The sequence below is a fragment of the Polypterus senegalus genome, chromosome 14, assembly GCF_016835505.1.
Source record: "Polypterus senegalus isolate Bchr_013 chromosome 14, ASM1683550v1, whole genome shotgun sequence".
Taxonomy (NCBI): Eukaryota; Metazoa; Chordata; class Cladistia; order Polypteriformes; family Polypteridae; genus Polypterus; species Polypterus senegalus.
In genome coordinates this window covers 143951029-143963659 of record NC_053167.1, presented here as the reverse complement: position 1 = coordinate 143963659, position 12631 = coordinate 143951029, and the positions used below count along the sequence as shown (strand labels likewise).

Genomic DNA, 12631 nt, shown 5'->3' with positions numbered 1-12631 from the left:
GGGAAATTTCAGCCTCACTCCGAGTGCGGTGTCCACTTCCAATTTTAAACTGCACCTAGTCACGGAGAGTTTTGGGGGGGAGGTGGGCTGTGTGTTGGCATCAGCTGGTGTAGGCCACATGGTGCCGGCACTGCCTGCGCCCCCCCAACCACAAAATGCACCTTATCAGCACACACCAACACTACATTAGAGCAGGCGGAGGGAGACTAGAGGTCTTATCACACTTCTGTTCTCAGTTAGCTGCCCGGGCTGGAGGCTAGGAGTGGGAGCTGGCCGTCTGCCTGTGGTCTGGAGTGGTGGGTTGCTTTGCTCTACGTTGGATGGGGGTGCCTGCTCACTATTACCCCTGCGGAACGGGGCTAACTCTGACGTCCAGGAATGGCTGTACCTCAGGTACGGCAGCACGGTACCAGAGTTAGGTAGGGTGTGTGTGGGGAGTGTGAATGGGTGTCTGGCGTACATCCTTGTAAGTCTTGGGTTGTATGTGTATGTGAGAGCATGAGGGAGGGAGTGTATGACTGTGTTTGTGTGTGACTGTATATGTCAGGTGGGGTTTTGGACTCCTCCCCTCTCCTGGGACATCTGGCAATACTACAACATCTTTGCCTACCCTCCCCCTGCCTTAAGCATCTGTCTGGTCGCTCCCGTGGCTGCCTGGTGGGATCTGGTTCCCTGGGCTCTGTTGGATCCTCGGCGGGTGGGTCACCCTCGGGTCCCGGGCTGCTGGGTTCCGGGCCCGCCGACTCGGGAGAGCGGCTGCGGGGGCCTGAGGGCTTGCCGTTGATATCTCCCGGGACTCTGCCGGCTGCTGGTTGTGACCCCGGGTGATCCTCTGCGCCTCGGGTGGGGGTTGGGGCTTCTCTGGTGACGGCCTCCCTGGGGTCTCCAGCTCTGGGGTGACATCTGGATCTCTGGGCTTGGAACTCCCTCCATCTTCCGCACGTTTTGGGGGCAGGTCTGTGGCCCTTCACACTCACTATTGGATGCTCCTATAGAGAAACCTTACACATACAAGCGCATGCGCACACAGGTGCTCACATGGTGATTTCATAAGTATGACTTGGACATCTTCAGCACATGATCTAAGGTTGTGGTGGCCTTAAATGCCTCAGTAATAATTACTGTATGATTGTCAGCAAACATTTTTACTTTTATATATCTTCATGTAGCTGATGCAGCAATGTTTTTGTCTTGTGGTTTTTTGTCCCCCCTCTCTTTCTGCAGGTCTAGAAGCGGATTCTGGTTCATTTATTGTTTATTCTATACGAACCCCCTTTACCTCCATCTCTTCCTTCTCTCTCTTCTTTTCTTTCACTTTTGTCTCCGTGTCCGTTCAATCTTAAAACATCTAAAATATTTTTAATAAAGTTTTGGTATCAGGCGTGACGTCAGCAGAAGCTGTAACGCTCCACCTGAGAGAAAAACTGTAAGGCTAGTCGCCAGCATTCAGACATCAATTCTGATTGCTTCACAGCCAAACAGGACACGGTAAAAAAAAAAAAAAAAAAATATGATGAGGATATCATTTTTAAGGTGAAATGCAGCAAAATATGTTTGTTAAATTATACAGATAAAACTTTAACTTCATTTAAATAATCTATATTCTTCACTGGGAGTGTCGTGAAGGATAGAATAATTAAACATGTACTACGAAGATATTTCAATGTTCTTTAAACGTTTTGAAGAATCGCCGCTAAGCTTACAGGTGGCTTAACGTCTATTACAGAGCTGATTGTGTGGCGATCGGTTACTTGGGGAAAGAAAAGCAAGGACTGCAGTGACGGCCACGCCAATATATATTGAATATAAAACAGAAAGAGAAAATAACAACTCAGCTAAAAACGTAGCGACAAATTTCGGTAAAAGTTAAATGCTTGTGTCATGAGCACGAGGCGGCTATGTAGTGTCTGCAACGGACGTGGCCATCCACCGTGCATAAGCTGCCTTACTGACATTGACGGACGAAGGAGCCACCGATTCTTCCTCTGCCCAGTGTCACCACAAGACTAGAGCCGCCCCTGAGTACTGCTGCAATAAATTATTTCATCGAAGTGAAACACATGTTTAATAACGTGCTTTAACTCCTATCATCATGAAAATGACATCACGTATACATCTCAGTATTTTAGTTATTCAGAGAGCTGTAATATCACGAATGTAATGGATTCTGTGTCCAGTTGGAGGAAGAGAGCCGGTTTAAGAAGCAAGTAGTGATTCACACACATAGAGCACATAGAAAATCAAATACAAAACAAAGCATTTAACGTGCTACTTTAATTACGATGTGATTTGAGAAACTGGTTAATTAAACGACTTTAAGATGAAGTTTATGATGTTCTACTTTAATGACAAAATAAACTACGTGATTAAAGTGGAAATGTCGAGATTAAAGTTGACATTTCGTGCTTTTTCCCCACTGTGTGCCTTTTTTCTCTGTACCCTAATAAGCTTTCATATGACACTCAGACAGTGGGCTTACAACTCGGCTTTTCACGCGACTTTGATATGTGACTTCTTTTTTATTTCCGGCACTGTGCGATTTTGAGAATGTGAGCTTTCAAGTTTCTCCAACACACTATGTCACTCGATCAACTTCCTTTTGTTGATTATCCCACGGTTTAATTAAACAAATAGTATGTTTTTCCTTTGCCTCCACTTGGTATTCGCTGAAATTCTTATATTTCCCCCGTGCTTTTCCCATTGTCTTTTCACAGAAGGCTGCGCTTAAGGGCGATTTATATTGATTTGCATATTCAAAGAGGCGTAATTCTGGGAGGAGTTGGGGCGTTACATAAAGCGTGCACGAGCGTTAGTTTTCACGCTGATCGGGATTTATGTAGCGGAAGAACGTGGAAGTTGGAGTACGCACAGATTCCTGCATCTGGATTTTTCTGTGCGTAAGCACATTTTGGCTTTTGTGCTTACGCCATGTTATAGTGCGAGTTCTACGCACGGCGTTATACATGAGGCCCCTGGGCTTTACTGCTAAGACTGTTGCCCCTGTGACATGGTCTTCGATAAGTGGAGGAAAATGAAATGAAATGAAAAATGAGCAGCATAAGTTCCTAAGACAAGTGCTTTATGGTGAACAGAGGAGCTGCCATGTCACAAATAAGAGGTGCCATTGAAGTTTGAACTCTGCTTTCTCGATAGGAATATTGACAGAGCAGTAGGCTGATGGAATCTGCTACTTTAGATCTACCCATCTCTCTCAGCAGAGCACAAACAGACATAGCTTGTGGCTTCTTTTAAGTTCCATGTCCCATTACTTTCACACCCAAAATGACTTGTAGCCCATGTTGAGGCCTGATCTGACTCTGTTCCCAGCAGTGACTCCCAGCATTAAATAAATAAGCAGGAGACCCTGAGTACGGCCAGCAATAGATGACCAAAAAGCTTAAAGAATCCTCACAGCTCAACTATTCCCTCTAAACTTCACTTACCTGTTTGCTAACACTGGTGTCTCCATACCCAGATGTGGCCTGCAGCATCACATGACCTCTGAAGATGCTGTTCACCGAGTTGAAGAAGCTGCTTTTACCAGCTCCAATCTGCCCAACCAGGAGGATTCTTGGCTCTTCCACTGACTCTGTCAGAGTCTCGTAGTTTCTGATTATTTCCAGAAGTTCATACCTTGTGTGATAAAGTAATATAAAGTAAAGCGAGTGGTTGATAATTCATTGGAGACGTTGAGGAATTCTAACTTCAGGATAAAAGACTTTCATTTTATAGGTACACACTCATGTTGAAAGAAACTGTTGAGTCCCCATTACACCCAGCATTTGATGGCACGCTTGTCATATTAGCACTCACAGGCCACAGCCAGCCATTCTGCATTCCCATTGTTCTTTCAGCCATTCAAGCTATTTACAAAATTAAAATGTTTGCCATTTAGCAACCCTTTAGCTCTTACAGTGTACTGTCAAGCACCCAGACTCTTCAAACTCACAAAAAGAGCACAAATTGGCAGACAAAAAATATGAGCAGCTACAGAAAAAGAAGAAAAGGCAATGGTGCTGGGTGAGAAAAGTCACATCTTACATGGAGTGCTTGGGCCTGCTCTTGATGCCGATCATGCTAGGACTTCTCAGAATGACACAATTCAGAATGGCCACTTTCATGCCAGGGCTACTTACAGTTATATGAAAAAGTTTGGGAACCCCCTCAGCCTGCATAATCATTGACTCTCCTTTCAACAAAAAAAATAACAGTGGTATGTTTTTCATTTCTTAGGAACATCTGACTACTGCGGTGTTTTCCAAAAAAAGATTTTTAGTGAAGCAGTATTTAGTTGTATGAAATTAAATCAAATGTGAAAAACTGGCTGTGCACAAATGTGGGTCCTCTTGTAATTTTGCTGATTTGAATGCCTGTCACTGCTCAATACGGATGACTTGCAACACCTAATTGGTTGGATGAGCTCTTTAAGCCTTGAACTTCATAGACAGGTGTGTCCAAACATGAGTGGTAAAAGGTATTTAAGGTGGTCAATTGCAAGTTGTGCTTCCTTCCCTTTGACTTTCCTCTGAAGAGTGACAGACAGCATGGGATCCTCAAAGCAACTCTCCAAAGATCTGAAAGTTTCCTGGTTTAGGGGAAGGTTACAAAAAGCCATCTCAGAGGTTTAGACTGTCAGTTTCAACTGTAAGGAATGGAATCAGGAAATGGAAGGCCACAGGCACAGTTGCTGTTAAACCAACTGAGCAGGTCTGGCAGGCCAAGAAAAATACCGGAGCGGCATATGCAGAGGCAGGATTGTGAGAATGGTTACAGACAACCCACAGATCACCTCCAAAGACCTGCAAGAACATCTCGCTGCAGATGGTGTATCTGTACATTGTTCTACAATTCAGCACAATTTACAAAAAGAAAATCCGTATGGCAGGGTGATGAAAAAGAAGCCCTTTCTGCACTCACGCCACAAACAGAGTCACTTGTTGTATGCAAATGTTCATTTAGACAGACCAGATTCATGTTGGAACAAAGTGCTTTGGACTGATGAGACAAAACTTGAGTTATTTAGTCATAACAAAAAGCACTTTCCATGGCAGAAGAAGAACACCGCATTCCAAGAAAAACACCTGCTATCTACTATCAAATTTGGTGGAGGTTCCATCATGCTGTGGGGCTGTGTGGCTAGTTCAGGGACTGGGGCCCTTGTTAAAGTCGAGGGTCGGATGAATTCAACACGATATCAACAAATTCTTCAGGATAATGTTCAAGCATCAGTCACAAAGTTGAAGTTACGCAGGGGTTGGATATACCAACAAGACAAGGACCCAAAACACAGTTCGAAATCTACAAAGGCATTCATGCAGAGGGAGAAATATAATGTTCTAGAATGGCCGTCACAGTCCCCTGACTCGAATATCATTGAAAGTCTATGGGATGATTTGAAGCAGGCTGTCCATGCTTGGCAGCCATCAAAACCTCCATCCAGAATCCAGACACTCATCAAAGGCTATAGGAGGACAGCATCTAGAGGCTCAAAGGAGCAAAAGGAGGCTCCACTAAGTATTGATGTCATATCTCTTTTGGGGTGCCCACGTTTATGCACCTGTCTAATTTTGTTATGATGCATATTGCATATTTTCTGATAATCCAATCAACTTAATGACACTGCTGGCATGTCAGATACTAAAAGGAAGTTGCTACTTTGAAAGTTCAGCCAATGAGAAACAAAAATCCAAAGAATTAAGAGTGGTCCCCAAACTTTTTCATATGACAGTATTTCAAACTGCCTCTTTTCAGGATGGATTCCTTACCTATTAGGCAATAACCTTTTCCTATTGGTTAATCATTGCCTCTCTATTGTTGACAGTGGCCTACCAAAGATCTTCAGTGCTACTTTTCTTACATTCAAACTGACAAAGCTATCAAAGCAATAGGAGTTCCCCTGGTTAAGGCAACACATTCTGGTTTTAATTGTAATGTGCTCACTTTTTCAGCATTATCCATTCACTTATTTTCAGTTCACCTTCTGCCTTTTCTACTTCTTTTGATCGTATCTGGTGAAAATTGTCCAGCATTAAAATAGCATCTGAAATAAGATGTTCAAGCTGTTTCTCAATAATCAACAAATGCCACACTACCTCAACTCACCCTGACTCTCTATGCCGTGTAAAACTTCATCCAACTCATTTAAAAGCTATTGAACATTCCACATTTATGGAGACAGACCAGTTCTGAGTACTTTCCACCTGACTTGTATCTTTGCACCTTATTCATTCCATCTTCAGATGAGCTGCTCTTTCTCAGAAGTTTTTGACTTAAAGTGGTGCTTGAAAGCTAGTGAACCCTTCAGAATGTTCCACATTTCTGCATAAATATGATTTAAAGCATCATCAGATTTTCACACAAGTCCTAAAAGTAGATATGGAGAACCCAGCTAAAAAAATTAGACAAAAATATCATAATTAGTCATTTATTTATTGAGGGAAATCTCTGAGTGGCAAAAGTATGTGAACTTATCAGATAACTTGAAGGTGAGATTAGAGTCAAGTTTTGTCAATGAATGTGATGACAATCAGGTGTTAATGGGCACCTTCTTTAGGGTTCTGTCAAGGGCTTCATCTTCAAACCTGTTTGTGCAGTATCAGTAAATCATGCCACAGTCAAAGGACATTTCAGTGGACCTTAGAAAAAAGATTATTGATGCTCATCGTGCTGGGAAAGGCTAGAAAACCAGCCCTAAAGAGGTTGTATAAAAATGGAGGAAGTTTAAGAGTATTTTTCCTCTCCCCAGTAGTGGTTGACCAACAAAGATCACTCCAAGGGCATTGATTGTCCACGAGGTCATTAAAGAAACAAGGGTAACTTCTAAGCAAATAAAAGCATCTCTCACATTGGTTAATGTTAATGTTCATGAGTCCATCATCAGAAAAACACTGAACAACAGTGGTGTGCATGGCAGGGTTGCAAGGAGAAAGCCACAGCTTTCCAGTAAAAACATTGCTTCTTGTCTACAGTTTGCTGAAGAGCATGTAGACAAGCATGAAAACTATCGGAATAATGTTTTATGGACAGATAAGACCAAAACAGACCTTTTTGGTTCCAATGAGAAGCATTATGTTTGGAGAAAGAAAACCACTGCATTCTATCATGAGAACCTCATCCCATCTGTGAAACATGGTGGCAGTAGGATCATGCTTTGAGCCTGTTTTTGTGGGGCAGGGCAGCTTGCTATTGATGACAGAAAAATGAATTCTGAATTATACCAGTAAATATTGAAAGAAAATGTCAGGACATCTGTCCATGGACTACATCTCAAGAGAAACTGGGTCATGCAGCAAGACAATTACCCTAAGCACACATGTTGTTCTACCAAAGAGTGGTTGAAGAAAAATAAAAAAAGTTTTGGAATGGCCAAATCAAAGTCCTGACCTTAACCCAATAGAAATGTTGTGGAATGACCTGAAGCGTGTGGTTCATTTGAGAAAACAGCATCACCTGTGAGTTGAGGTAATTCTGTATGGAGGACTGGGCTAAAATTCTTCCAAGCAGGACTGATCAAGACCTACTGGAAACATTTAGTTGCAGTTAGTGCTGCTAAAGGGGGTCACACCAAATACTAAAAGCAAAAGTTCACATGATTTTGTAACACACAGATTTGTGACACTGTATAATTTTCCTCAATGAATAAATGACCAAGTATGATATTTGTGTCTCATTTGTTTAATTGTGTTCTCCTCACCTACGTTTAAGACAATTGTGTAAATCTGATGATGTTCTAGGTATCATTTATGAAAGAGTATGGAAAATTCTGAAGGGTTCACTAACTTTCAAGTACTACTGTATGTAGCCATTAGATTCTTTTGGTCCTTGTGGTCCCCGGCTTGTGCCTCCTCCAGACCGCGAGGCGGCGTCCGTCCTGGTTATGTTGGGGGCCTCGGGTACAAGGCTTGGAAGCCCAGCCCTGTAGGGACCCGTGGCCACCGCCAGGCGGATCCCCGATGCCGGTTTATCCTGTGTGGACCCCGGCCGGGGCTGGAGCCCGGCCAGGACGCCTTGGAGGACCAGAGGAGGGCGTGTGCCTCCTCCAGACCGAGAGGGGGCATCCGTCCTGGTTGTGCAGGAGGCCTCGGGTAGGAGGCTTGGAAGCCCAGCCCTGTAGGGACCTGTGGCCACCGCCAGGCGGCGCTCCAGTGCCTATTTATCCCGGGAGCCCGGCACTTCCGCCACACCAGGAAGTGCCGGGGGGAAGACGACAGGGACACACGGACGGCTTCCGGGTGCGCAGCCGGCACTTCTGCCACACAGGGGTGTGGCTAACACTAATTTCCGGGAACTAGCTGGAGCCCATCCGGGTTCCCATAAAGGGGCCGCCTCCCTCCAGTCATTGGTGGATGTCGGGAGGTAGCGAGACAGAGCTGGGGAGAGGACTGGAGGTGGCCAGGAAAGAAAGGCACAGAGACTGTGAGCCCTGGACTTTGGGGAATCCGTGCAAGAGGCACTGGGGTTGTGAGTGCACGTAACTTTTGTATATATTGTAAATAAACGTTGTGTGGTGGAACTATGCTGTCCGTCTGTCTGTTTCCGGGCCAGCTTTCACATCCTCTTCACTCACTCTGTGATAACAAGATGCTGGTCATCTCGTGCCATTCTCACTCCTTAACATAACACTGCCAGTATCTCTGATGCCCAATTTTCACTACGTACTATTTGTTGATTTAAGCAGTGGTATAAACAACAACAGGAAATTGATCGAGTGATACAGCATAGCAGAGAAACTTGAAAGTTCAAGTTAATAAAATCATACAGTGCCCAAAATAAAAAAAAGAATTGGTCAGATATCAAAGTTGCCGAGAATATGTGAGTCATAGCCCACCGTCTAAGTGTCAGACAGAAGCATATTAGGGTACAGAGAAAAGAATAAAAAAGGGACAAAATGAAAAAAAGGTCAAAATGTCCACTTTAATCTTGAAGTTTATTTTGTCATTAAAGTAGAACGTCGTAAACTTAATCTTAAAATCAATATTTAATTTAATAGATTTTCTCAGATCCCATCATAACTAAAGTAGCACATTAAATGATTTGTACTCTATGTGTTCCTCTATGTGCTCTATGTGTGTTAATCACTAAGTGCTTCTTAAATGGACTTTCTCTTACACTGACAGGACACAGAATCCATTACATTCATGCTGTTACAGCTAGAACATTAGAACACTCTAGACGAGAACAGGCCATTCAGACCAACAAAGCCTGCCAGTCCTATCCACTTATTCTTACAAAAAAACATCAAGTCGAGTTTTGAAAGTCCCTAACGTCTTACTGTCTACCACACTACTTGGTAGCTTATTCCAAGTGTCAATCGCTCTTTGTGTAAAGAAAAACTTATTAATGTTTGTTCAAACTTTACCCTTAACAAGTTTCCAACTGTGTCGCCGTGTTCTTGATGAACTCATTTTAAAGTCAAAGTCTCGATCCACTGGACTCACTCCTTTCATAATTTTAAACACTTCAATCATGTTACGTCTTAATCTTCTTTTGCTTAAACTGTGAAGGCTCAGCTCTTTTAATCTTTCCTCATAATTCATCCCATGTAGCCCTGAATCAGCCTAGTTGTTCTACTCTGGACATTCTCTTGTGCTGCTATGTCCTTTTTGTAGCCTGGAGACCAAAACTGCACACAGTACTCAAGATGAGGCCTCACCAGTGCATTATAAAGCTTGAGCAGAACCTCCTTCGACTTGTACTCCACACATCGTGCTATATATCCTGACATTCTGTTAGCCTTCTTAATGTCTTCTGAACACTTGATGGACCAATTGAGTGAGTTTATAGCTCTTGGGATTAAACTGTTTCTGAACCATGAGCTCACTACAACAAAGACTCTGAAGCATTTGCCGAGTGGGAGAAATTCAAATAGACTGTGCTCATGGCTGAGGCAGCACATGCTATAAATGTTCTCTAGGGTTAGATGCTGTATCTCAATAATCCTCAGCGCTCTCGATGCAACTCATCACAGAGCTTTCCAATCAGCTGCTGTACAGCTGTGATTCCACACTCAGATACATGTGATTAAAATACTCTGAGTGGTGCACTGCCAGTAACAATGCTAAAGCAACTAAAGCCATTCGGTGGACCATTCTATTGTTACAGGTTGATAGCAATCAGATGCCTTAAATTAATAAATGATATGTGGTTATTTTCAGTGTATTTGATAAAGTCGTGTCAGGGATGTGAATCTAAAAAAGACAGGGAAACTACACAGGAACAAAAGCACTGCTTTGACGCTGAGTGCCACCAGTTTGCAAAACCCAGCAGATAACTTGTATATGCATTGGATTGAGCTGGCATGAGAATATGTGTGGCTTTACACCAAGTTTAGTTTTTATACATCACAATGTGAGTGTGGAAATGGGTGTACATAACACCGTTTTTATACATGAGGCCCCAGGCCACCACACTGGTCATCAAAAAGCTGAAGAACATACAAGTATAAAGGACCTTGCTACCGCCATTTCAGAAGTGCCATCCATCCATCCATCCATTCATCCTCTTCCGCTTATCCAGGGTCGGGTCGCGGGGGCAGCAGCTTAAGCAGAGAGGCCCAGACTTCCCTCTCCCCGGCCACTTCTTCCAGCTCTTCTGGGAGAATCCCAAGGTGTTCCCAGGCCAGCCGGGAGACATAGTCCCTCCAGCGTGTCCTGGGTCTTCCCCGGGGCCTCCTCCCGATTGGACATGCCCAGAACACTTCACCAGGGAGGCATCCAGGAGGCATCCTGATCAGATGCCCGAGCCACCTCATCTGACTCCTCTCGATGCGGAGGAGTAGCGGCTCTACTCTGAGCCCCTCCCGGATGACTGAGCTTCACACCTTATCTTTAAGGGAAAGCCCAGACACCCTGCGGAGGAAACTCATTTCAGCCGCTTGTATTCGCGATCTTGTTCTTTCGGTCACTACCCATAGCTCATGACCAAAAGTGAGGGTAGGAACGTAGATCGACTGGTAAATTGAGAGCTGAGCCTTGCGGCTCAGCTCTTTTTTCACCATAACAGACCGATGCAGAGCCAACATCACTGCGGATGCCACACCGATCCACCTGTCGACCTCACGCTCCATTCTTCCCTCACTCGTGAACAAGACCCCGAGATACTTGAACTCCTCCACTTGGGATAGGATCTCTCCCCCAACCCTGAGAGGGCACTCCACCCTTTTCCGGCTGAGGATCATGGTCTCGGATTTGGAGGTGCTGATTCTCATCCCAGCCGCTTCACACTCAGCTGCGAACCGATCCAGAGAGAGCTGAAGATCACGGCCTGATGAAGCAAACAAGACAATATCATCTGCAAAAAGCAGTGACCCAATCGGGGGGGCCATTCCTCCCAATCACGCCCTTCCAGGTCTCACTGTCATTGCCCACGTGAGCACTGAAGTCTCCCAGCAGAACGAGGGAGTCCCCAGAAGGTACGCCCTCTAGCACCCCCTCCAGGGACTTCAAAAAGGGTGGATACTCCAAACTGCTGTTAGGCTCATATGCACAAACAAGAGTCAGGACCCTTCCCCCCACCCGAAGGCGGAGGGAGGCCACCCTCTCATCCACCGGGGTAAACCCCAACGCACAGACTCCAAGTCGGGGGGCAATAAGTATGCCCACACCTGCTCGGCGCCTCTCACCGGGGGCAACTCCAGAGTGGTAGAGAGTCCAGCCCCTCTCAAGGAGATTGGTTCCAGAATCCAAGCTGTGCATTGAGGTGAGTCCGACTATATCTAGCCGGAACCTCTCGACCTTGCGCACTAGCTTCAGAGAGGTGACATTCCACGTAACAAGAGCCAGTTTCTGTAGCCGAGGATCAGACCGCCAAGGTCTCCGCCTTCGGCCACCACCCAACTCACACTGCACCCAAACTCCTTGGCCCCTCCCATAGGTGGTGAGCCCGTGGGGAGGAGGACCCACGTTACCTCTTCGGGCTGTGCCCGGCTGAGCCCCATGGGTGCAGGCCTGGCCACAAGGCGCTCGCCATCGAGCCCCACCTCCAGGCCTGGCTCCAGAGGGGGGCCCCGGTGACCCGCGTCCGGGCAAGGGAAAACATTGTCCAAAGTTTTCTTTCGTCATTGGAAGTTTCAGAAGTGCAGAGTCTACTTTGCCCTTTCTTCTCTATTTCCTCAGTTTTATGAGACCAGTCCAGCTTATCAATGATGTGGACCCCCAAATTCTTACAGCAGTGCACCACCTCCTCATCCATTTCCTGAATAGTGACTGGGTGTAGAGGCTGTGTGGTGCAGTAAAAATCAATGAGCAGTATTTTATCAATTCATTTCAAAAAGGCATTATGTAGTAAAGGATCATTTTCTAACTAGCCAACTCTTGAATGCCTCCACGTCTTTGCCAGTTGTAAAGTAGCACTAAAGATCTTTGGTAGCCATGCAGCCTACAATCAGGAAGAAGTACAAGCATTTAACAGCAAAGGATTAACCAATAGGTTAAAGTTCAGCTATTGATTGACAAAAGTGGCAAAACCATCATGAAAAGAGGCAAACTGAAATAAATATCACTGGCATTGAAAGAGCAATTTGAAAATGTGTCGTTTGGAAATGTCCCCCTGTTAAATAAGGCTACATTTAAATAAAACCTTCAATATTTAAATGTAAGGTAACTTACATTGTTGAACCAAAACAAAATGATGA

At 44.8% G+C, this 12631-nt stretch overlaps 1 protein-coding gene across 1 annotated transcript in view; it reads right to left on the bottom strand.

Moving 5' to 3' along the window:
* The window catches only part of LOC120515086 (interferon-induced protein 44-like), a 48628-nt gene that overhangs the window by 21564 nt on the left and 14433 nt on the right, over positions 1 to 12631 (bottom strand). The window contains exon 4 of the mRNA XM_039735812.1: positions 3444 to 3633. Within this exon, the coding sequence (XP_039591746.1) occupies positions 3444 to 3633 (190 nt within the window). The remainder of the gene's footprint in view (positions 1 to 3443; positions 3634 to 12631) is intronic.